The sequence below is a fragment of the Carcharodon carcharias genome, chromosome 18, assembly GCF_017639515.1.
Source record: "Carcharodon carcharias isolate sCarCar2 chromosome 18, sCarCar2.pri, whole genome shotgun sequence".
Taxonomy (NCBI): domain Eukaryota; kingdom Metazoa; phylum Chordata; class Chondrichthyes; order Lamniformes; family Lamnidae; genus Carcharodon; species Carcharodon carcharias.
This window is the reverse complement of record NC_054484.1, coordinates 96,929,982-96,954,118: the sequence shown is the minus strand read 5'-3', so window position 1 is coordinate 96,954,118 and position 24,137 is coordinate 96,929,982. Positions and strand designations below refer to the sequence as shown.

The following is a 24,137-nucleotide window of genomic DNA, read 5'->3' as shown; positions in this document are numbered from 1 at the left end:
CTAGTCCAACAAGCCTTCAAGATATCTGCACTCCTCAAATTCTGACATCTTATGCGTCCCAGATTTTAATACCTCACCATTGGCGGCCGTATTTTCAACTGCCTTTGCCCTAAATTCTGGAGCCTCTCCCTAAACCTCATTACTTCTATCTCCTTTTTAAGATGCTCCAAAACCTACTTCGTTGACCAAGCTTCTTCTCACCTTTCTGTTATCCCTTTCTGTGGCTCAATGTCAAAAATGCCTTCATTCATTTTTTCAGCAACTTGGAATGTAAAATGCTGTACAAATGCAAGTTGCTGTATATATAAGTCACATTGTATGTCCTATGTTCCTTTTTAAATCTGTTAATTTACTGTTGTGCTGTATACAATTTGCCTCATGTCTTCATTGCCTTAAATTAATTTTAATCCCAGTGTTATCTTTTGAATTTTATCAGTCTGCTTTCCATACACCCACTCTATTGAGACTAGCCCTGTCAAAGTCACCAGCAATGTCTACTGTGACTGTGACCTTGGTGCATGATCATTCCTTGGCTTCTATCCAACATTTGATTAAAGTAAATCATGCCATCCATGGAACTTTTTGTAGTCCCACTCCCATCTGTGCAGATTGCTAGCAGTGTATTCTCCTTCCATTTCTACATGCTCACTCTTTTCTTATTTAAATGTTGCTCTTTGCCAACATCATGCATGGACATCAGTCAGTTTCCGTGTGTATATCGACACAGCACCTCCATAGCATCATCGTTTCCCTGCTCCACCCTACTGACTAGTAGGGAAGGTTCGGGTGAGGGAGTTAAAATCCTGAAAATCCAAATCCCACCTCCAACACTCCACATTCCTGACCACCATATTATTTACAGTGATGAATTAGACCATGGATAAGACCCCCATTAAAAGCAAGCAGGGGCCTATTTAAGATTCATAAATTGCAGCATGATGATAACCTGATGCCACAATAAGAACACAAAATTTTAATTTCGAAGCAGGAGGAGTCCCTTACTGTCTACTACCCAGTAGAGACTGAAGAAGGTTTTAAAACTACTTGTCTTTGAAATCCTTGTGGGCCAGAAGGATCTGGAATGCTCCATCACCTCCAAGTCCCTCCATGAATTTTTGACTTCCCCCTGTTCCTGATTTTCCATGTTGTATTCTGATATGCAAAAGGAGTGGAGGAAATAAATACAATAATTATCACTAGCGAAAAAGTATTAGGGAAACTAATGGAGCTAAAGGCCGATAAGTCACCTGGACCTGACAGATATTAAAGGAAACAGCTGCAGAGATAGTGGATTCACTGGTAGTAATCTTCCAAGGGTCCTTAGATTCTGAAAAGGTCAATGTAACACCTTCATTCAAAAAGGGAGGGAGTCAAAAACCAGGTAAGTATTGGCCATTTACCTTAACATCTGTCATTGGGAAAATGCCTATTATTAAGGATGTAATAGAGCATTTAGAAATACATAATCTAATCAAGCAGAGTCAGCATGGCTTCATGAAGGGGAAATCATGCCTGACAAATTTATTAGAATTCTTTGAGGAGGTAATAAGCAGGATAGATAAAGGGGAATCTTTAGTAGATGTAATATATTTGGATTTCCAAAAGGCATTCGATAAGGTACCACACATAAGACTACTTAATAAGAAAAGAGCCCATGGTGTTGGGGTAGTATATTACTATGGATAAAGGGCTGGCTAACTAATAGACGAAAGAGAGTTGGGACATGGGGGGCATTTTCAGGATGGCAACTTGTAACTAGTGGAGTGCCACAGGGATCAGTGCTAGGGCCACAATTATTTATAATATATATTAATGACTTGGATGAGGGAAATTAATGTACTATTGCCTAGTCTGCAGATGACACAAAAATAGGTGGGAAGGCAAGTGGTGAGGATGACATCGAGCCTCCAGAGGGATATAACATGTTAAGTGAGTGGACCAAAATGTAGCAAGTAGAATATAATATGGGAAAGTGAGAGGTAATGCACTTTGGTAGAAAGAATAGAGGAGCTGAATATTTAAATGGAGAAAGACTGCAGAAAGCTGCAGCACAGGGATTTGGGGGCCCGCGTACATGAATCTCAAAAAGCTAGCATACAAGTTCAGGAGGTAATAGGTAAGGCAAATGGAATGTTGACCTTTATTTCAAAGGGAATGGAGTATAAAAATAGGGAAGTCTTGCTAAAACTGTACAAGGCACCAGTTAGACCACACCTAGAATACTGTGAACAGTTTTGGTCCCCTTATCTAAGGAAAGATATACTGGCTTTGGAGGCAGTCCAGAGAAGGTTCACTAGGTTGATCCCGGGGATGGAGGGATTTTCTTATGAGGGGAAGTTGAGTTGGTTGGGTCTGTACTCATTGGAGTTTAGAAGAATGAGAGGTGACCTTATTGAAACATACAAGATTCTTCAGGGGCTTGACAGAGTAGATGCTGAGAGGTTGTTTCCCCTTGTGGGAGAGCCTAGGACCAGAGGGAATCATCTCAGAGTAAGGGGGTGCCCATTTAAAACAGAGATGAGGAGGAATTTCTTCTGAGGGTGGTGAATCTGTCGAATTCTTTACTGCAGAGGGCTGTAGAGGCTGGATTGCTAAGTATAGTCAAGGCTGACAGATTTTTAATCGGTAAGGGAGTCAAGGGTTATGAGGAAAAGGCAGGAAAGTGGAGTTGAGGATTATCAGATCAGCCATGATCTCATTGAATGGCAGAGCAGAATTGATGGTCCGAATGGTTACTTTTGCTCCTACATCTTATGGTCTTGTGCCTTCCCCTAATCTCAACATGAAAATGGAATCCCCATGCCTCCCCTGATCCCAATATGATCAGCGTGCCAAGCACCACTCCCTTGAGTCCCTGGCTGCAGCCTCCTATGGCCAAAGGGTCCTCTTGCCTACTAACCAAGTAGTCAATCTGGTTGGGTATTAGGTGGAAGTCCAGGATGTTTTATTCAAATGAAGCCCAGCCCTGCTGTTAGATTGGCCTCCTATCAGTTCAACCATATCATCCCTCCTAATCATCACTGTGAAGTCAGGACTGTGAAGTTCTTTTGGGATAAATTTGATTTTTCTTATATTCTACATGCGTTTGGCTCAGGGTGTGAAATTCCTTCTGCTAGATGTAGTGGGAACCTTAAGTTCTGGTAAATAATGTGCCACAATAGAGAATACAATACCAAACCTGAAAAGTGAATTTGCACCAGCAAGTGAAAGGTGCAGCTAGAAAAGGATATTTAACCACTTACAGAAGATGGTATTTGAAGAGCTTGAATTGTGTTTATTGAAACCCAAGCGCCATTCTGTTTGTTTTCACACACAATAATTGGTGCTATTTCCATTCATTTAAGCTTGTTCAACATGTATTCATGCATCTCTTATCTGTGGACCACTATCTCTGTCCTAATGCTAATTGCTGTGGAAGAAGAATTTCAGGGAAAATGCTGGGAAATTCTCTCTAAGGCAATTAAGCAAGTTACAGGGATTCCATAATACATTCAATCAACCAAGCCAATCTTTTCATCCCCATTTCCAATCCATTATGTTATGATCTTCTCTCGAGCATGGAGCTGTATGATCCTGGAAAAGACTGCTTCCATCCATCAGATTGGTTTAAAGGTCAATCTTACCAAGTTTACTCTTCAACAGCCCTGTCTGCCTAAAATGTATATGTCACTTTCTTAAGATCTATAATGCCCACTTTTCACACAGTCTCTGTGATTATACTACAGTATTCCACTTAATCCTCATGTTTTAGCTTTATGTTTGCCTTTTATCATCATTCACGAATTCATATCCCTTTGACTTAGAGCTTTTAATATTGAGCATATTTCTACCATCCAGTTTGTTTCCTTCAGAGTTTTAAATATCTCTAGGATCAGCTGTAAACCACACTCCGGGGTCCTTGTTTATTCTTCTCTCATAGCAAAGGTAACCAATCCCAGTCATGACCTTAGTTGCACTCATTTGTTACACTCTCCTTCACAGGCTGAGGATGCAGACCAGAGCTTTTGCAAACTTATCACTTGCTGCAACTCATCATTTTTTTTCTGCTAATATCACCATTTATGGTCTTTTATTCATTCAGTTTGGTCTGAATTATGGTTGAAAACATGTTTAATTTTATGGGGGAATGGTGGAGTGAGCAAGTTAAGCTATGGATCTATAAATTTGTGAATTTGCTTTGAATGCAATATTGTGTTGTGCACTGTTCTTTGACATTTGCTGTCTCTGTTACCTATCAAGCTTGTGGGCGAGCTGCTGTTGGACAGACACAATTTTACAGTTATGACGCGGTACATCAGCAAACCTGAAAACCTCAAGCTCATGATGAATCTCTTAAGGGACCAAAGTAGGAATATTCAGTTTGAGGCATTTCATGTATTCAAGGTGAGTTGTTATGATTATTTATTTCTTAGCAGGCTGATCTGGAATAAATGCAATTTAACCTACTAATAGATTTTTTTGGAAATCGGCAACTAGTTGCTGCATTAAAAGCCATCTCTCTTGAATAAATTAATCCTTTTCAGTCTAGATTGGGTATAAGGAGGTTGACAGAAGCAATAAATAACCTAATCCTTATGTTTTTCTCGTTTTAAGTTGAGTTGGAGACTGTTTAATTTTTATCACCTGAATGCATCCTATTGAGTTCCATCCAACTATCCATGCACACTAGGTTTAAAACATTCACCAAGGCATTACTGCTGTAGAGGATTACTAGTTATGAGATATAGTAGTTTTGCCACCAGTAAATTTGTGATGATTCCAGGTAATTGCTTTTTTAGTTATCTCCTCCTTTTGTTTCTTAAAACCTCTTTTTGGACAAGTTTTTAGTCACCTGTCTTAATGCCCCCTCCTTTGACTTAATGTCAGTTTTTGTCTAAGGACACTCCTCTGAAACATCTTTGGATGTTTTGCAGCATTAAAAGCCATGTATAAACAAACTTCGTTGTTCAGTGGATTGAAAGCAGTCGATCACTGGGGTTTTCTGATGACCTATAGAATAAACCAATTTTCTAACGTTGCACTGTGCCACACAGACCAGAAAACCAAGGGCTTGATTCTCAGTCCATGTTGAGTTACCTTAACTAGGGCAGGGCGTCTGCAATTATCCATGTGCTTCTGAACAGGTAGTGGAATCTGAGTTCACACTGACTGATTGCAAAGCTGAAAATGCAGATATGGGTGCTGAGACCAAGATTGGACTCTGCTGTGAAGTGTGTGAATGCCCTCTCTCCCAGTCAAGTAACCTACTGACACTTGCTGCCTTGCCCCACACATGAGATAGTAGAACAATGTTTTAGATCCACACCCTAGTAATAGTCAATGCCTTAATTGAAACTTTTAAAAAGAGGTTTTAGTTTTGACCTGCTTTGTTCTTTCAATATGAAGAGAATGTATAATTGGGCCTCCTGTGTTCCTTAGAGAAATGGGATTTAGTTTTCGCACCTTATCAATTCTGCTGGCCTGTTATCACTTTGGGCCATTGAATTGGAGAAATTCATCCTTTTCAGTATAGATTAGGTATAACTTCTCATCATCTTGACTGTTGATGAAGGAGGTTCTTCCTGTCCTTTCAGTTGTGTTACTTAATTTGTGATTATTTCTCTTTTTAAAGTGACTTCCATTTATACTCTGCTTTACTGTAAAAAGCTCCTTAAAATGTTTCACTGATGCACCCAGGGCAACAGACAGCAACCAGGAGAAGGGACAGCAGACAAGAAGCAGAGAACTTATAGCACAGAAAGAGGCAATTTGGCCCATGTATGACAATTGAAAAAGAGCTATCCAGCCTAGCCCCTTTCCAGCTCTTGGTCTGTAGTCCTGTAGGCGACAGCACTTCGTGCAAATTCAATTTTTTAAAAATACGCTGAGGGTTTTTGCTGCTACCATCCATTTAGGCAGTGAGCTCCAGACTCCTAACACCCCATGGATTTTCCTCCATTCCTTTCTAATCCTTCAGCCAACTACTTTAAGCCTGTGTCCCCTGGTTACTGGCCCCTCTGCTTTGGAAATAGGGCATTCCTCTCCAATTTATTCAGGCCATCATAATTTTATACATCTCAATTATATTCCCCCTCAGCCTCCTGTGTTCCAACGAAAACAACCCAACCGATCCAATGTTTCCTCATAGGTAAAATTCTCCATTCCTGGTAGCATTCTTGCAGATCTCCTCTGTACCCTCTCTAGTGCGATCACGTCTTGTCTGCAATGTTATAAACTAGAGCTATACCAGTATTCCAGCTGTGGCCTAACTAGTGTTCTATACAGTTCTAGCATAACAGCCCTGCTATTGAATTCTATGCCTCAGCTAATACAGGAAAGATTCCTGCATGCCTTCTTAACTATTTTATCCACTTGCCCTGCTACCTTCAGGGATTTGGGGGATTTGCACAAAGTATTCATTAAGAACCATACCTACATTTTCTGCCTCCAGATACAAGTTACCTTTTTCATCTCTTATTGGCCCTACTCTTTGCTTGGTTAACCTCTTGCTCTTTATGTATTTATAAAGCATCTTTTGATTTTGCTTGAAAGTATTGTTTTTTTCCCATGCTTTGCTTTCCTGATTTTCTTTTTAATTTCACTCCTGCACTTACTATACTCCTCCAAGCTTTCTGCAGTACTGCAGTCCTGGTATCTGACATAAGCTTCCCTTTTTTGCCTTATCCTACCCTGCATGCTCTTTGATATCCAGGGGCATCTAGTTAGGAGTCCTACCCTTTCTCTTTCTGGGGGCTTATTTGTATGATCTCGCGCTCTTGCTGCCCTCATTTAATGTCTCCCATGACTCTGACAGTGATTTACCTTCATGTCGCTGTTTCTTGTCCACATCTCAGCTTATTAAAATTGGCCTTTCCCATTTTAAAACATTTACTCTTGCTGTCTTTGCCCTTTTCCATAATTACTTTAAATCTGAATGATGACCCCTAGCACCAAAATCTCTTCCATAGAATCATAGAAAGCTTAAGACACAAAGAGGCCACTTGGCCCATCCTGTCTGCATCAGCCAAAAAACAAGCCACACAGCCTAATCCCACTTTCCAATATTGGCCCGTAGCCCTGCAGATTATGGCACTTGGTGCATTTCCAGGCACCTTTTAAATTTGAAGGTTTCTGCCTCTACTACCCTTTTCAGGCAGTGAGTTCCAGACTCTCTCAACCCGCTGGGTGAAAAATATTTTCCTCATCTCCCCTCCAATCTTTCTACCGATCACTTTAAATCTATGCCCCTCATCACTTATCTATCTGCTAAAGTAAATAGGCCCTTCCCATCCACACCCTTCACAATTTTGTGCATCTCAATCAAAAAGAGAGAATAACCTAGCCTATCCAATCTTTCCTCATGAGTGCAATTTTCCAGTCCTGGCAACACCCTGGTAAATCTCCTCTGTACCCTCTCTAATGCAATTACATCCTTTCTGTAATGAGGTGACTAAAACGGCACACAGTACTCAAGTTGCAGCCAAGCTAATGTTTTATATAGTTCCAGTGTAACCTCCCTGCTCACAACTCTATATCTCTGCTAATGAAAGAATTCCATATGCCTTCTTAACTACCTGTTTACTGATGCCCCCTTCCACCTGCCCAGCTTCTTTTCTTAAAACTAATCCAGAATTACCCTTCCTTCTTGTTGGACTTGTTACATACTGGCTAAAAAAGTTCTGCTCAACGCATTTCTAAGAATTCTGCATCCTCTATCTTTTATATTGATTTTATCCCAGTTAATATTAGGGTAGTTGAAATCCCTACTCTTACTGCCTTTTTGGTTTTGCACTTTCAGAAATTTGCCCACATATTTGATCATCTATCAGTCTGTCTGACTGTATCCCAGTTGTCTGATTTGTCCCTTTTTCTGTTCCTCAATTCAGCCTATATGGCCTAATTTGATGATTCTTCTAGAATATTATCTCTTCCCACAGCTTTAAATGTTTCTTTAACCAATATTGCAACCCCACCTCTTTTTTTTATTCTCTGCTCTGTCTGAAAGCCCTACAAGCAGGAATGCTGACCTGCTTTTCCTGCCTTCCTTTAAGCCATGTTTTAACAGCTGGAGTATCATTCATACAAGTGTCCATCTATGCCTTCAGTTCATCTATCTTTTTCACTAGACTCCTGACGTGTGACATATGCCACTTACTTCCTTTAATTCTATTTTCTAACCTTCGTTTTATCTGCCTTCCATACTTGTTTACTAATTTTCTGCCTTCCATCTCCACCTTTTGTGTTCTCTCTTCTGAATCTACGCTCAGATTTCCACCGCCCCTTGTCAAGCTAGTTTAAAACCTCCTGAACAGTATGAGCAACCTCCCTGCCAGGATATTGCTCCTGGCAAAACTTGTCTGGTTTATACAGGTCTCATCTTCCCCAGAACTGGTCCCAAACCCCCAGGAATCTAAGGACCCCTGGCCCCCTCCTGAACCATCTCTCCAGCCACACATTCATCTGTACTATTCTCCTGTTTCTCAGCTCATTTGGGAGGTGACCAGTGGTTTGATGAAAAGCCCCAAGAAGGTCCTTTTTGAAGGAGGAGCAAATGTAGAGAAGCAGACAGTTTTAGACAAGGGTTCCAGAGAGTAGGATACAGGTGACTGGGGCCATGCTACCAGTGATGGTTCAGAAAATTGGTGGGGAGGAGAGGGGAGGTGGGGGGAGAGGGGAGGTGGGGTGGCAGGTAATGCACAAAAGGCTAGAGTTAGGAATGGAAAGTTCAGGTCAGGATATAGGACTGGAGGAGAGACTGGCGGTAGGCTGGAGACCATGGAGGAATTTAAACATGAGGTGCGGGAGACATTGTAGTTCAGCAACAATATGAGAGGGAATCATAGAAACAGCCCATTGTGCCTCAGCTGGGTCTTTGAAAAGCTACTCAATTAGTCTCATGTCACTGCTCTTTTAACCCTTCAAATTTCCATTTTGAACGTTACTATTGAATCTGCTTCCATCATCCTTTCAAGCAGTGCATTCCAGACCATCATAACACTGCATTTACATGAAAACATAATTCTTCCCTCGATTCCTGGCCAATTACCTTAAGTCTAAGTCTTCTGGCTTACTGAGCTTCCTGCCAGTGGAAACCATTTCTCCCCATGTACTCTGATGTTGGCTCAAACAGAACTTAATGCTGACAGGATACGTGCAGCAGGGTCTTCTCAGTGTTTACAGCACTGGCTTTACCTCTACAAGTACAACCCTAAATAGCCAAGTGGTTATGGTACTGGGTTTGTAACCCCAAGATCAAGAGTTCAAATCTCACAATGGGAAACTATGAAACAATGTAACTTCATCTGAATAGGAACAGATGGAAACGTGTTTGTACTCGAAAGAGTTACAACTGAAGAGTTGTGTTGTCAGATTGTGGTTAGGCCGCTTATGCTCCTAATGAGACAACCCATCCTGCGTTTTGCACTTCAAAAACTGGATTATGTTTGATATCACCTGGTCCTAAATTACCTGAAGAACAAGATCTCTGCTAAACAGAAGTTTTTGTAGTGCAAATTTTTCCTCCCACGATTTATAAAAATGGAGGTATAGCATAGGGTCTTGTCAAAAAGAGAGAAAGAATGAGACAAAGATGAGAATAAAGGGGATGGGGTGAACAGAAGTGAAATGTTTGAAATGTTGTAATATTTATGTAGAATTGGCTTCCTGCTTGTTTTATTTCAGTTGGCATCATGTAACCATTTTTTAACCTGTAATATTAAGGTTTATGTCAATGTTTGAGAGTTGATTTTTTTTAAAAGAGACCTGAGAAGAACAACAGCTTATGGCTTTCAAAAGGGAATTGGATAATTACCTGAAGAGAGAAGATTTCCAGGGACAACGGGAAAAGGCAGGGGATTGAGATTAGCTGAGTTGCTGTCACAGAAAGCCAGCAGACACAATGGGCTAAATGGCTTCCTGTGTTAAAATCATAGAATGATTATTTGATTATACAGTACTCTTAATGTAGTAAAATGTCTATGCTTCACAGGACAGAAATCCAATAAAATTTGACACTGAGTCACATGAGATAATGGGCCAAATGACCAAAAGCTTGGTCAAAAATAGCTGTTAAGGAGCATCTTAAAGGAGGAAAGAGAAGTAGCACGAATGGAGTGGTTTAGTGAGGAAATTCTAGAGCTTGGAACCTCGGCAGCTGAGCGCACGGCCACTATTGGTGAGGCAATTAAAATTGGCGATGCTCAAGGCCAGAATTAGAGGAGCACTGATATCTGAGAGTTGTGGTGCTGGAGGAGCTTTGAGAGGGGGAAGGGTAAGGCCATGGTGGAATTTAAAATTTAGCTGTTTTGCTAGAGTCATTGGAGGCCAGTGTACACAGGGGTGATGATGGGTGAACAGAACTTGGTGCGAGTCAACACACAAGTTTTCTGGACATGCTGATGTTTTGTTTTTATATTATATATGAATAAATGCCTTTGAGCTGTAACCAGTCTCCAACTTTAATTGTTGTTTCTAAATAATGTTTCACGCTCAACTTAATGTTCAGTTCATTGCAGCAAACAATGGTTGGGTGTGTGTGTGTTGTCTATAAACTAAGGGTGGAGAGTACATTCATTATTTTGTCACTTCATGTTCATTTTGCACTAAACAGCATGTAAAAATCCGACAATGGGAGTTTTCTCTAAAACATTATAAAACTACCCCCAACTTTAATGCAAGGACTAACTCGCTTGGGGTTATATTTAAGTAATTTTATTTTGAAGTCCCTAGGGTTTCTGAGAAAACGAGTGTCGTGAAATTAAAACCAAACCATTGCTAAAGCAAGCAACATAATTCTCTCCACTCATGCTCCTTAGCAGAGATAACATCTCCGAACATGTGACCTTTCAGGAGTTTCTCATTTAGTTCAGTTTTTGTGTACTTCAAGTCTGCATGTCCTTTATTTAATTGAGGCTGTTAGTTCCATTAAGTTGTTGCTTATGTTAAGTGGGACAATGTGCCCAAAATTCACCTGATGTAGGAACAATTACTGCAAAAACCATCACTTGTTTCTTTATAACTAACATTTGTAAAAAGTAGCTTGACAAATGTTTGTTTTGCAAATGTTTGGTTTGTTTTGACCAACAGGTCAATTTTAGTTTTGGGGTTGGGGGTTAGAAGAAAATGGCAGATGCATTGTGTTCACATTACTATGCTCCAAATTTGAGATTTAATTCCACAATCTCTCAGGGTACATTTACACATTTACGCTCACTTCCACAATCCTAAATCTATGCTGCATTGAATCTTTAACACTGCACTCTCTGTAGATACTACTTCCTGTTACTTTTTGAACCAGCAAATGGAAAGTCATGGCATAACTGCCTTGCCCTGGAAAGAAACCTTTCTTCTACCTTGCAGTTAGCAAAAGTGCAGAGTGCTCTTCACATCCATTGTCATAATCAGTGATGGGAATGGGTTACACAGAATGAGATGGTGGACAAAACAAAGTGCATCAGAAACGGCCATTGAGCTGAGGCCACAAGCCAGTGTGATTTTATCTTAATGGGCTAAAGCATTGAGTTTCTGTTTTTTATTTATACCTTTTCACGGCCAAGGAATTTGCAAGTCCCAATGACCTTACTCATGTTTTCTCATAAGTAAGACTGATTTATTTGGAATACAGAGGTGGATTCCCTTATCCTGAGAAGGTATAGATACTCTAGGGTGGTAAAATTGACATTTGGAATCTGTTAAACTATGAAAGTGGTTTGGAGAGTCTGTTAGGTGCCCCACAATAGTCACACTGCTGTAATTTTATCCTGAAGTGCAATCATTTCTCAAGTATACTGAATCATCATTCAGAATCAAAGAACAGTTACAGCACCCAAGAAGACCATTCAGCCCATCATGCCTGCACTGGATCTCTGTAGGCGTAAGCCTAGTGCCATTCCCAGGCCTTCTCCACGTAGCCCTGCACATGCTTCCTTTTCAGATAATCCAATCCCCTCTTAAGTGCCTCGATTGAACCTGCCTCTACTATACTCTTAGGCAGTGCATTCCAGTTCCCAGCCACTCGCTGCATCAAAAACCTTTTCCTCATGTCACCATTGCTTCTTTTGCCAATTACCTTAACTTTCTGTGTCCTTTTGTTGTCGATCCTTCCACCACGGAAACAGATTTTCCTGTTTATTCTGTCCAGACCTTCATGATTTTGAACACCTCTAACAAATCTCCTCTGAACCTTCTCTTTTCCAAGGAAAACCGTCCCAATTTCTCCAGTCTATCTACGTAGCTGAAATTCCTCTTCCCTGGATCAATTTTCATGTATCTTTTCTGTACTCTCTCTAATGCCTTCATATTTTCCCTAAATTCCAATGCCCAGAACTAGACTGGACACAATATTTCAGTTGAGGCTGACTGTAACCCATTTAGAATTGTATCCTTCTTCCAATTTCTATATTCTTCTGCTTTCTTTCTACCAAAATGAATCACTCCAAACTTCTGTGCATTGAATTTCATCTGCCACATGTGTGCTCATTTCCCCAACCTGTCTGCTCTTTGAAGCTCTGCACTATCTTTCTCACTATTCGCAATGATTCCAAGTTTCGTGTCATCTGCAAATTTTGAAATTGTCTTGTACATCAAGGTCTAGGTCATTAATATATACCAGGAAGAACAAGGGTCCCAACACTGACCCCTTGGGAACTCCAAACATTCCTCCAGTCCGAAAACATTCATTAACCACTAATTTATTTTCTAGTCACTTAGCCAGTTTTGTATCTATGTTGCTACTTTCCCTTGATTTCCGTGAATTATAATTTTGTTCACAAGCCTGTTGTGCAGCATTGTATCAAATGCCTTTTGGAAGTACATGTACACCGCACCAACAGCATTACCTTCATCAACCCTCTCTGTTGCCTGTTGAAAAAACTCCAATTTCGTTAAACATGATTTGCCCTTAACAATTCCATGCTAGCTTTCCTTAATTAATCCACATTCGCCCAAGTAACTATTAATTCGAATGATTGATGTAAAATATATGGAGAATTCATGGTATTTTGGTGGTTCTTAAAGATGTTTTAAAATTAGCAAAATGCAAAACTGTTCCCTGTTAAAAAATTTTCATGGACATTTGTTGTGATGTTCTATAGTAACGGACTAGCAACCCAGGCATTGCAAATTCAAATTCCACCATGGCAAGTTGTGAAATTGAAATGGATGAACTTGCCAATTATTGGCTCATCTCAAAAAGAATCAGTGGCCTACAAAGGAGGTAACCTGCCACCCTTTCTCAGTCCAGTCTACACATGACTCGTCCACAATATGCAGTTAATTCTTAATGTCCTCTGAAGTAGCTCAGCAATTGCCTCAGTTCCACAGCCCACCACTTTCTCAGGGCAAGCGTGGACAGCAATAAATTCAGGCTCAACAGTTGTCCACATCCTAAAGTCTTTTTTTCTAAGAAGTTCATTTTTAACAAAAAAAAACAAAAGCATCTGTTTTTCATTTTCTTTTCCTGTTTTTTGAATGTTAAAAATGAAACTTTTGGATAAGCTTTTCTGTCTACTATGATATATGAACTCCCATGCCACAACTTGAGCAAAGAATTCCCCAACCCTTCTCCTCCCTCAACCAACATCACCAAAACAGATAATCTAACTAAAATTTACAGCACTGAAATGGACCATGAGTCCAACAAGTCTATGCCAGTTCTGTTGAAGGGTCATGAGGACTCGAAACGTCAACTCTTTTCTTCTCCGCCGATGCTGAGTTTTTCCAGGTAATTCTGTTTTTGTTTTGGATTTCCAGCATCCGCAGTTTTTTGTTTTTATATATTTTTAAGTCTGTGCCAATGTAGATGTTCCACACGAGCTTTCTCCCACCCAACCTACTTCATCTAACTTGATCAGCATTTCCTTCTGTTCCTTTGTCATATAATTATCTAGTTTCTCAAATGTGGCTATGCTATTTGTCTCAAATAACCACTATGCTACTGTATCCTTAATGTTACACAAGGCTAGTAATCCAGAGGCCTGGACTAATGAGTTCAAATACTACCATGGTAACCGGGGGAATTAAATTCAGTTAATGAATAAATAAATCGGGAATAAAAAGCGAGCATCAATAATAGTGATTATCATAAAAATATAACTCATCTGTTTCACTAATCTCCTTGAGAGAAGGAAATCATCTGTTTTTGCTTGGTCTGGCCTATATGTGACCCCAGACCCACAACAATGGTTGACTCTTTAACTGTCCTCTGAAATGGCTCAGTAAGCCACTCAGTTGGATCAAAACTGCAATAACCTTCGCCACAAAGACTGCAATAGTTTAAGAAGGTGTCTCATCACTATCTTCCCGAGGGCACTTAAAGATGGGCAATAAATGCTGATCTTACCAATGATGCCCACATCCCATGAATGATTTTTTAAAAATGAATTATTCCATGTGTTAGTAAGCTCTGCATTCTCACCACACTCTGGGCAAAGAAGTTCTCCTGAATTATTTAGTAGGTTTAGTAGTGGCTATCTTATAATTATGGCTCCCAGTTTTGGTTTCCCCCAAGTAGAAACAAATGAACCTCTGTATTTTGTTTGCATTTTTATGGTCTTATTAACAGGTCACTAATCTGACATTCATTTACTGTTTGTGTAGACTGTGTTCAAATCAGCTGTGGTGTTAGCTGATGTGTAACTGACAGTCATCTGTCTCTTGCATGGATGGTCAGTGTTCTAGATCATGTTCACCCTGAACATGCGGGCAGGACATCAGCTGTTCTGAGTGGGTGGGAGGGGATGAAATTAAGCAGGTCACCACAGCACTATTGACTCAGGTCAGAGAAAATTGAGTGTAGTGCACCTGCGGTTATTTTACATTTTGAACAATGATGAATGATGACAGATATCCTTTTCCCCCCTTGCCTCTGTTTCTGTGGAGCCTCTTACAATAGCCCCCCCCCCCCCCGCCCACCACCACCCACAGAGATCCCTATAAGCCTCTAATTTTGGCCTCTAGTGCATCCTTGATTATCGTATTCCTCCTGTTGATAGCTATGCTTTCAGCTGCCCAGGCTCTAAGCTCTGGAGTTTCCTCCAAAAAAACACTCATCCTGTCTACCTCTCCACAGCTGTTTCCTCCTTTAGGTCATTCATTAAAACCTACCTCTTTGACCATCCTTTGGTTACCTGTTCTAATATCTGTTTGTACCTCGGTGTCAATTTTTGTCTCAACGCTTCTGTGAAGCACATTGGGATGCTTTTCTTACATTCAAAGATGCTATAGAAATGCAAGTGTTGTGTACAACCAGGATTACAAGTGCTAAATGCAGTCAATGGCAGCAAAGAGCTTGAGGAAGAGGGCAACATAATATTTCTCCTTAAACTCATCTCACGTCCTCCAAATAAAAGGTGTGCCTATAGGTATCCACATGGGCCCCAATTATGCCTGTCTCTGGCAAGGCCTACCAAGACTATTCAGCCAAAAATACATACCAAAAGCACACTGTAGTCCCCTTCACAGAAGTGTGATTGTATTCATGTGTTTTTGGTATGTAATTTCTTTCTCACAGCAGTGCAGCAAAGCAATAAAACCCTCTGCCCAGTTCCTAGCAAGAACTAAGGAAGCTGCCTGGCTGGGAAGTTCTCTTGGCTAAGCGTACACATTTACATCATTGCGCGTTTGTTCCTGTCAAGGTGTGCTCCTGGATTTAAAAAAACTACCACTGAAGGATAACGTAAAATACAAAAGTTTGTATGTATACTTCCGAGCATAGTATTTACCTCTGCTAATGTTTGAAGTTGAAATAAGCCCCAATTTAGAAGCACTGTATCATTTAACACTCTGCCTTTTCTACTAACGATAGAATTTTAATACCAGTCCATTTCTTATTCATTTATATAGGAATAACCCTTCCAGGTATAATACTGGTCTTGATAGAAATTGCTACTGATAATTTTTCACTGCAGTTAATATATGGCTGTTTTCTTTTGGGGTTGACCTGTAGAAGTCATTGTGCAATAAATTTCTAGCTTTATAGGCTGTAAAGCACTTTAGGGCATCCTGAGGTTGTGAAATGGTGCTATAGAAATGCAAGTTCTTTCTTTAAGGACAAAAATTTATGGAAATCCCAACCCCACTCTCATTAATTAATGACTCTTCCTAGCAAGCTAGTTGTCTGTTTTATCAGGATTTGGCTTCAACTGCTTGTGAATCCAAGGCACTTTGTCTTCTGCTTGTTTGTTTAGAAATTGTTTGTTTAGAAATCTTTTGCCTTTTTGTTCCAGCTATTGAAAGCTTTATTCCAACTATTGATAGTTTGAAATACATCAGAAGTAATTTTGTGAGGCCCTCCAATTAGTCAATGAAGTAACTGCTTATAGATTCCTTAAAGTTTTTTTCTTCACTTCCCACTCCTCACTCCCCCTCCCATCCACTGCTTCCCAAGTTTTGTCACCTATTGTTACAGTAGAGGTAATTTCCTTACTCTGGGCCAAAAGCTCTGGTTTCAAGTCCCATATCAGAACTTGTTGGCCACAGAGGGAGCATTCAACAGCCTGATGGTAAGTCCAGGGAATCCTTCCACCACCTCCCCATTATTCCCCAAAGGGGAAAAAAGTGTGTGAGAAGGTATACTTAAAAAAAACAGTCAAATGGGAAGGTGGGGGTTGCTGTTTAGGCTGGTGTCTTCTGTGCAACATTCTCTGAGGCGTCGATAGGAGGAATGCTGCATCTGCTTCCCTTTTAAGATGGGAAGTGTGACTGGGGACTGGTGCACAACATCTGGTGTAACGTCTCAGGGCAATTGCTGTTTGTGCTTCAAACACAACTAACTGAATATCTTGCAAAAGGATAATGAATTTACAATCGGATATTCCAATCACTGACAACAACCAGTAAATGTCAGCATAAGATTTTTTTAAACTGTTTTGCTTAGTATTATAGTTTTGAAACTATGTAACTATAAAAGAAAAATTGTCTTCATTTAATTAGAATTGATCACAATCCCACATAAATATCACTATAAGTCTGCCATAACAAAGCAGGAAACCCTCTTGGTGACCAGACAGCTGAAAGTAATTTTCATTCGAACTGGAACTTTATTCTGCAGCCCTGATGTGTTGTAGAGTGTAATGTGAGGGTTTGATTTTCTGTGCTGGCTCACTGGTTAAATTGTTGTTGTAAAAGTTCCTTGCTGTTCTGTTTAATGTGTCCACTGCCCAGTATCCTATCAGGAGAAACAAAACCCATTTGTCTTCCTACAGCCTCAAGCTTCATTGCATCACCATCCTCATCCAAAGTTTTAAAATAAAGAAGGAAATGAACTGAGTGGATGTGAACAGTTTGTCCTAAACCACAAGAGAACTAGGGATGTAATGAGTTAAGCAGCTAGACAAATAAATCTTCATGTTTAGCTTGTTAAATTCCCAGTTAATGCAGCAAATCAAGATTTTGTGAAATATTTATTTAAAATTTTAGAATTGAATTCGTGAGCTGGGGTAAAGTGGGCATAGATTTGATTCCATGCATGAAAAAATGGTAATTTAAAATGGTATCCATGAGATTCGGACATTACAGGGAAAGCTGCATTTGCCTAATTTATGAGTAACTTGCACATCTTTTTCTCTCTTTGCTCTTTCTAGGTTTTTGTGGCAAATCCAAATAAAACACAACCTATCCTGGACATCCTGTTGAAAAACCAGACCAAACTGATAGAGTTCCTCAGTCAGTTTCAAGCAGACAGAACAGATGATGACCAGTTTAATGATGAAAAGTCCTATTTGATCAAACAGATCAGGGATTTGAAAAGACCAGCTCCTCAACAGTCGTAACATATTTGTTTAGAAGCAGCATCTATGGATGGAGCTTTAACTATTTGCCGCACCTGTATACAATTTGATTACATTTCTTTGTAGGGAAGGGATTGTGTAGTAACAGTAACTCACTTCTAATATTTATATATAATAAAACTAATTTTATTCATGCATATTGTCTTTGAGTGCCTGTATATTAGTTTTTTTTCCTCCTACATCTATGGTTGTATGTGGGTTTAGGAGTTTACATAATTGTACAGTAGCAGTGATTCTTTGCCCTGCTAGTTTTAAGTTTTTAAGTAACTGTGGCTGGGGTTAGCATGCTGTTGGTGATTTGGCTGTAGCCTCGGGTCAGATCTCATTTGCTACTGTATTACTATGTAAATGAGGTTTTTTTTTATTTTGAGTACGTTTATCACTATAGATTAGGGAAAGTCTGCGGCACTATCTTTTCACAATGGCAAATCTACAGAGCTTGCTACTTTTGAAACTATTCTAATTAGCTTTAAGAATGGGCCTGATCCCATAAAACACCCGCCATGTTAGCCCTGCATTAGATTAACTAGCGACTGAGGTATTTAATATTGCTAAATGTCAAGAGCAGACACCCTAAGTCTATGCATGTAAACCTACTCATTAATATTAGTACACAATTTTTATTGTGAACAGGTCAACATAAAGCAGATAAAGAATGATTGGTGAATATTTTCTTTACGTATAAAACCGAAACCATGCCCCAATCATTTTTTTTTAATTTACTTGGAAGGGGTCAAGCTGTAATTTAATTTTGTGGTTGCACATATTGTTTTTCTTTCCAAAACGTGTAATTGTACATACGTGGTTGCATTCAATGAATACTTGTTACAATGTACGGCTGCATTTAGAAGTAATTGCTCTGATGGTCAGCTTTTCACAAAATCACAAATACAGCCTAATTTGAGTACTTTTTAAATAAAAGATATTAAACTTATGAAAAGCTTAATTTGTTTTTTTTTGTTTTAAATGATTTATGCTGTATGTTTGCCAAAATTGTTTCACTTGGTTTCACTTTTAAAGATGTAATTTGAATTCTGTATTATTTCGAGAGGTCATTAATTCCTATAAATTGCTAATCATGTTTTTTTTTACATTTCAAAATCAGATGGTTTGGGGGAATTCTTTCTGTACTGCGCTATGAAGTTGTGAAACATTGTACCAGCCTTACGAAGGCAGTTATTACTGAAGGAAATAATCTAGAGAATACTTCAGATTAAATTGATAAATTGTTTATTCCACTGGTGAATAACTATACAACATTTGTGTGGACATAGTTGAAAAATTAAAAAGAAAAATTACTGATTTAAGACTACAGTTCTGGTCCATTATGGTGCTTTTATGTTGTATGAGAGCGTGTGTAGATCTATAAGCAAACAGTGTAGTATTTCTCTTTTAAAACATTTTTAACATCCTTTGTTAATCTCATCTTCCACCTGCTTTGATCCCCTCTTTTTATTTCCCTCACCACCCTCTCCCGCTATTCCTTCATATAAGATGAGAATTTTGGCAGATTGCTCGTAATCTTAAAACAAATTCTGCCCTTCTCTTGAGGGAGGGGTTCCATGGACAACAGCCATTCTCCAGAGTCTCATTCAAGTGACTTGTATGATCCAGGTTGTTGGATCAGAGGGAATCAGTGGATCCTGTTCTGACCTGATATCCGTATGTTTTCAGACAGGATCACTGAATGCCAATTCAATGTTGACCCAACACAGTGAAAGAACAGTGATATAATTCCAAGTCAAAATGGTGTGTGGCTTGAAGGGAAATTGAAGGTGTTCCCATGCATCTGCCCTTGTTCTTCTGGGTGGTAAAGGTCACTGGTGTCGAAGGAGCCTTGGTGAATTGCTGCAGTGCATTTTGTAGATGGTACACACTGCTACCACTTTGCATTGGTGGTGGAGGGAGCGAATGAGGTGTTGGATGGGGTGCCGATCAAGTGGACTGCTTTGTCCTGTATTGCCGTAAGTTTCTTAAGTGACCGCATGTACTCATCAGGACAAGTGGAGTGTATTGCATCACAGTGACCTTTAGCCTTGTAGATGGTGGACCAGCTTTGGGGGTTCAGAAGGTGAGTTACTCTCTGTAGAATTCCCAGCCTCTGATCTCTTGTAGCCATGGTATTTAAGTGGCTGGTCCATTAAAGTTTCTGGTCATTCCAACTGGATGTTGATGGTAACGCCATGGAATCTCAAAGGGAGATTGTTAGATTCTCTCTTGGAGATTTCATTGCCAGGCACTTGTGTGTGCACATATGTTACTTGCAACTTACCAGCCCAAGCCTGAATGTTGTCCAGGTTTAGAACATAGAGTAATGTGGAAAAATATTTTGGGACTTTTCATTGTACTAGCAGCAATATATAAATGTAGGCCACTGACTACTGATGTGATGGGTGAGTAGGACTGGATGCATTAGGATAAAGACAGAAGAGTTTTGGATTGGCTCGGGTTTATGGAGGATGCAATGTGGGAGGGTAACCAAGAGAACTTAGTTTTGCAGAATAGTTTTCTTTAAGCTGGACATACTAGACTTCAGCAATAGTAAAAATTATTTTTCAAATCCATCCACTCTCTTGGATACTATTAGGAATGATCTCTTTGTATTTTTTCATATTTTCACTCTCGATTTAACCATTTTAGTCAAACCTAGAAGGATCAAACCATGTATGTGTAAGTTACCATGAGACTACATTAGAATACTCAAGCCTTGAATTAACAAAGACATTAATGAGAGTTCCGGAAGCAGATGAGCTGAGGCAGCGTTGGAGAATGGGAATATTCTGTAGGTGGAACTAAGCAGTCTTGGTGATGGAGAAGTAATGGGGTTGGAAACTCAGCTCTGGGTCAAATATAGTGTCATGGTTGCAAACAGCCTGGTTTGAATAAAAAGGGCTTATGTGCTACAGAGAGTTTACACACTTCAACTCTAGGGCCTAAATTTGAATCCAAACCAGACTGATAAGATGGAAGTCTCTGTCAACTGGCTTTAAATGTCTTATGTAAAATATGTTTAGCAATCTGAAGCCAGTTTGTAGTGGGAGTGGGCCAATGTCACAAATGTATCCATGATTTGGCACTGAAATGGCGATCTCGTTTGGAGGTATCCACAAGAATGGTTAGTGTGGAAAATGGAAAGATTTGCACGAATGTGGTGGTCAGTTTTTCTGAATTTTGTGCTATAAACCACCTTTATTGGGTTAGCTTAATGGGAGCTTATTGCCGCCTAAGGTTGTACTCTGGAAGTACTCTGCTGACACTGGGTATTCAAAGTGCAGAGTTCTCTTTCTTAGTGTTGACATCACTTACACTGATGAATGCAAAACTTTAACGAAGTGAGGAAGAGAAAAGGTTACAAAAATTGATGGGGACTGTGGAGATTTATCTCTCTCCTGCCTTTCAGGTTCTAATTGTCTCAAGCACACTGAGGTGTAAAGCAGACATTGAAAAGCACAAACTCATCAATCTCACACTAGGACTGGTAAACTATATGTAGGTATGATTTACTTGAAGATACAGCACAGGATGGCTCAGAGACCGATCTACTTTATAGATTCAGCAACTATTCAGGGAACAGTATAGCTGCAATTCCTGGATGGCTGATTTGTGACGGCAACAGTGTAAGTTCAATTCCTGTACCATCTGAGGTCATGTGAGGACCACAACTTTTCACTTTATACATTAATGATCTAGATAAAGGAACTGAGGGCATCCTGGCTAAGTTTGCAGATGATACAAAGATAGGTGGAGGGACAGGTAGTATTGAGGAGGTGGGGAGGCTGCAGAAGGATTTGAACAGGTTAGGAGAATGGGCAAAGAAGTGGCAGATGGAATACAACGTGGGCAAGTGTGAGGTCATGCACTTTGGTAGGAAGAATAGAGGCATAGACTATTTTCTAAATGGGGAGAGAATTCAGAAATCTGCAGTGCAAAGGGACTTGGGAGTCCTAGTCCAGGATTTTCTTAAGGTTTACTTGCAGGTTGAGTTGGTAGTTAGGAAGGCAAATGCAATGTTGGCATTTATTTTGAGAGGACTAGAATATAAAAGCAGGGATGTGCTGCTGAGGCTTTATAAGGCTCTGGTCAGACCACATTTAAAATAGTGAGCAATTTTGGGCCCCGTATTTCAGGAAGGATGTGCTGGCCCTGGAGAGAGTCCAGAGGAGGTTCACGAGAATGTTCCTAGGAATAAAAGGCTTAACATATGAGGAACGTTTGAGGACTCTGGGTCTATACTCGATGGAGTTTAGAAGGATGAGGGGGGATCTGACTGAAACTTACAGAATACTGAAAGACCTGGATAGAGTCGATGTGGGGAAGATGTTTCCATTAGTAGGAGAGACTAGGACCCGAGGGTACAGCCTCAGAGTAAAGGGAAGACCTTTTAGAACAGAGATGAGGAGAAACTTCTTTAGCCAGAGAGTGGTGAATCTATGGAATTCATTGCCACAGAAGGCTGTGGAGGCCAGGTCATTGAGTGTATTTAAGACCGAGATAGATAGGTTCTTGATTGGTAAGGGGATCAAAGGTTACGGGGAGAAGGCGGGAGAATGGGGTTGAGAAACTTATCAGCCATGAATGAATGGCGCAGCAGACTCAATGGGCCGAATGGCCTAATTTCTGCTCCTATGTCTTATGGTCATCCATGAAGGCCCCACCTTATCAACCTCACCTGAGGTGTGGTGACCCTTGAGTTAAACTCACCACCAGTCGTGTCTCTTTTAATGAGAGAACAGCCTATGGTCCTTGGGACTATGGCAGCTTTCATTCATTCGTTTCAATTCCTACATGCACTACTAGCTGCTGGTTACTTGTTTATTTGCATATTCCTTAAAGTGATATCACAATATCCCTTTTTTCCCCCAAGATAGCATTACTTACAATAGTGGTTAAAAATACATGCTTAATAGGGCGGCTGCGAAAACTATTTACGCAAAAGATAGATATCTGTTTAAGTATTTGAGTTCAATGTTTGGGTGGCTTACTAATCCTCCTGGACCTCGTGTTTGTGTGGCCTTCCTCAGATCTAGACTTATCACTTGGGTGTTCTTGATTTATAGGTGTTTTGGCATCCTGGGTTTTATTGGAGCGCTGATTGTTTTCATGGTGGTCTTCCACAATTTCACTTTCCAAGTTCATCTTTGTACTTGTAAGTGCATGGGGTGCTGGGTGTTATACAGTTGTGCAATTCCCTTAGCTGGCTTCTGTTTTTCTTTAACATCGGTGTTGTGACCTCATAAAATCTAGGCTCACTGTACACTGGATATCTCTGTGGATGACTAGATTCCCTGGGTAAGATGTATGACCTGAACAAGGCAGTTCACAGCTGCATGTTGGTTGTGTGCTGTCTTCATTGTCCTTTATTTTTCAAGAAGTTTCTCCTGTATTTCTGAGAACTGGAAGAGGTGATAGCTTGGCATCATTGTCCTAACCTGCCGCCTGAGCATGATTTTCACTGGTGGTGGTAAGTCCATATCTAAGGGTGTTGCTCTTAAATGTAACAGGGCAATGCAGCACCTTACTTTGTTCCCCTGTACTACATGATTAATGCCTTAACGGTGCAAACCATTCGCTCACCAAAACCATTGCATCTGGGTTAGTGTGATGAGGCTGTGACATGGTCTATGCCCCTTTTAACACACACGTCCCTAAAAGTGGCCCGTTGTCTAATATGATCCCTTCAAGCAGACTGAACAAATCGAATATTGCACTCATTGTTTTCAGCCACTTGAGGTATCTTTCAGTTGTCTGACTGGAAATTTGGAAACATAGTCAGTGACTAGAAGAAAGTTGTTGCCACAGAGAGTGAATCAAATCCATCGCAATTTTAGACCAAGGTACAATGGAATCTCAAGAGAGTGTTCTTTTTGTTGATATGATTGGTGACTCTGGTCTGCTTCATGCATCCTCACTACCTTTTCAATATTATTGTCGATCCCTGACCAATACACAGTTTCCCTATTCAGGTGCTGGTTCACTCTGTGCCCAGATGCCTCCAGGTACAAACACCTTTTTTTCTTTGAAAATCTTGAAATACCAAGATCATCTTTGTATGGCCAAAAACATACCAGGGAGTGTGGCATTTCTTGTTTCAGGCCAACCTTCTACAATAATTCTCCATAGTGCTTTCAGTCGTGGATCATTTGCTGTTTCTTCCTGAAGTTGGTTGTGTTTGAGTTGACCAAAAATTATTGGATCGACATTACATATGTCTTCTAATTTGATGTCTTTGCCACCCATTTGCAGGTCTAACAAAGCATCCACAGTCTTTTTTGGATTTGTAACCTCTGTGTGTTTGAAGTAACCATTTTACTACCTGGTTTATAATAGACATCGAAATCATATCCCTGTATTTTTATCAGAAATTTTAGGCTG

The 24,137-nt window shown here is 40.0% G+C and overlaps 1 protein-coding gene across 6 annotated transcripts in view; it reads left to right on the top strand.

The window, feature by feature from the left end:
• The window catches only part of cab39l (calcium binding protein 39-like), an 83,928-nt gene extending 64,861 nt beyond the window's left edge, over positions 1-19,067 (top strand). For all 6 annotated transcript variants that reach the window (XM_041211218.1, XM_041211222.1, XM_041211219.1 and 3 more), the window contains 2 exons: positions 4,240-4,383; positions 17,559-19,067. In XM_041211218.1, coding sequence (XP_041067152.1) covers positions 4,240-4,383; positions 17,559-17,747 — 333 coding nt within the window. In that variant the 3' untranslated portion in view covers positions 17,748-19,067. The remainder of the gene's footprint in view (positions 1-4,239; positions 4,384-17,558) is intronic.
• The last annotated feature ends 5,070 nt before the right edge of the window (positions 19,068-24,137 follow it).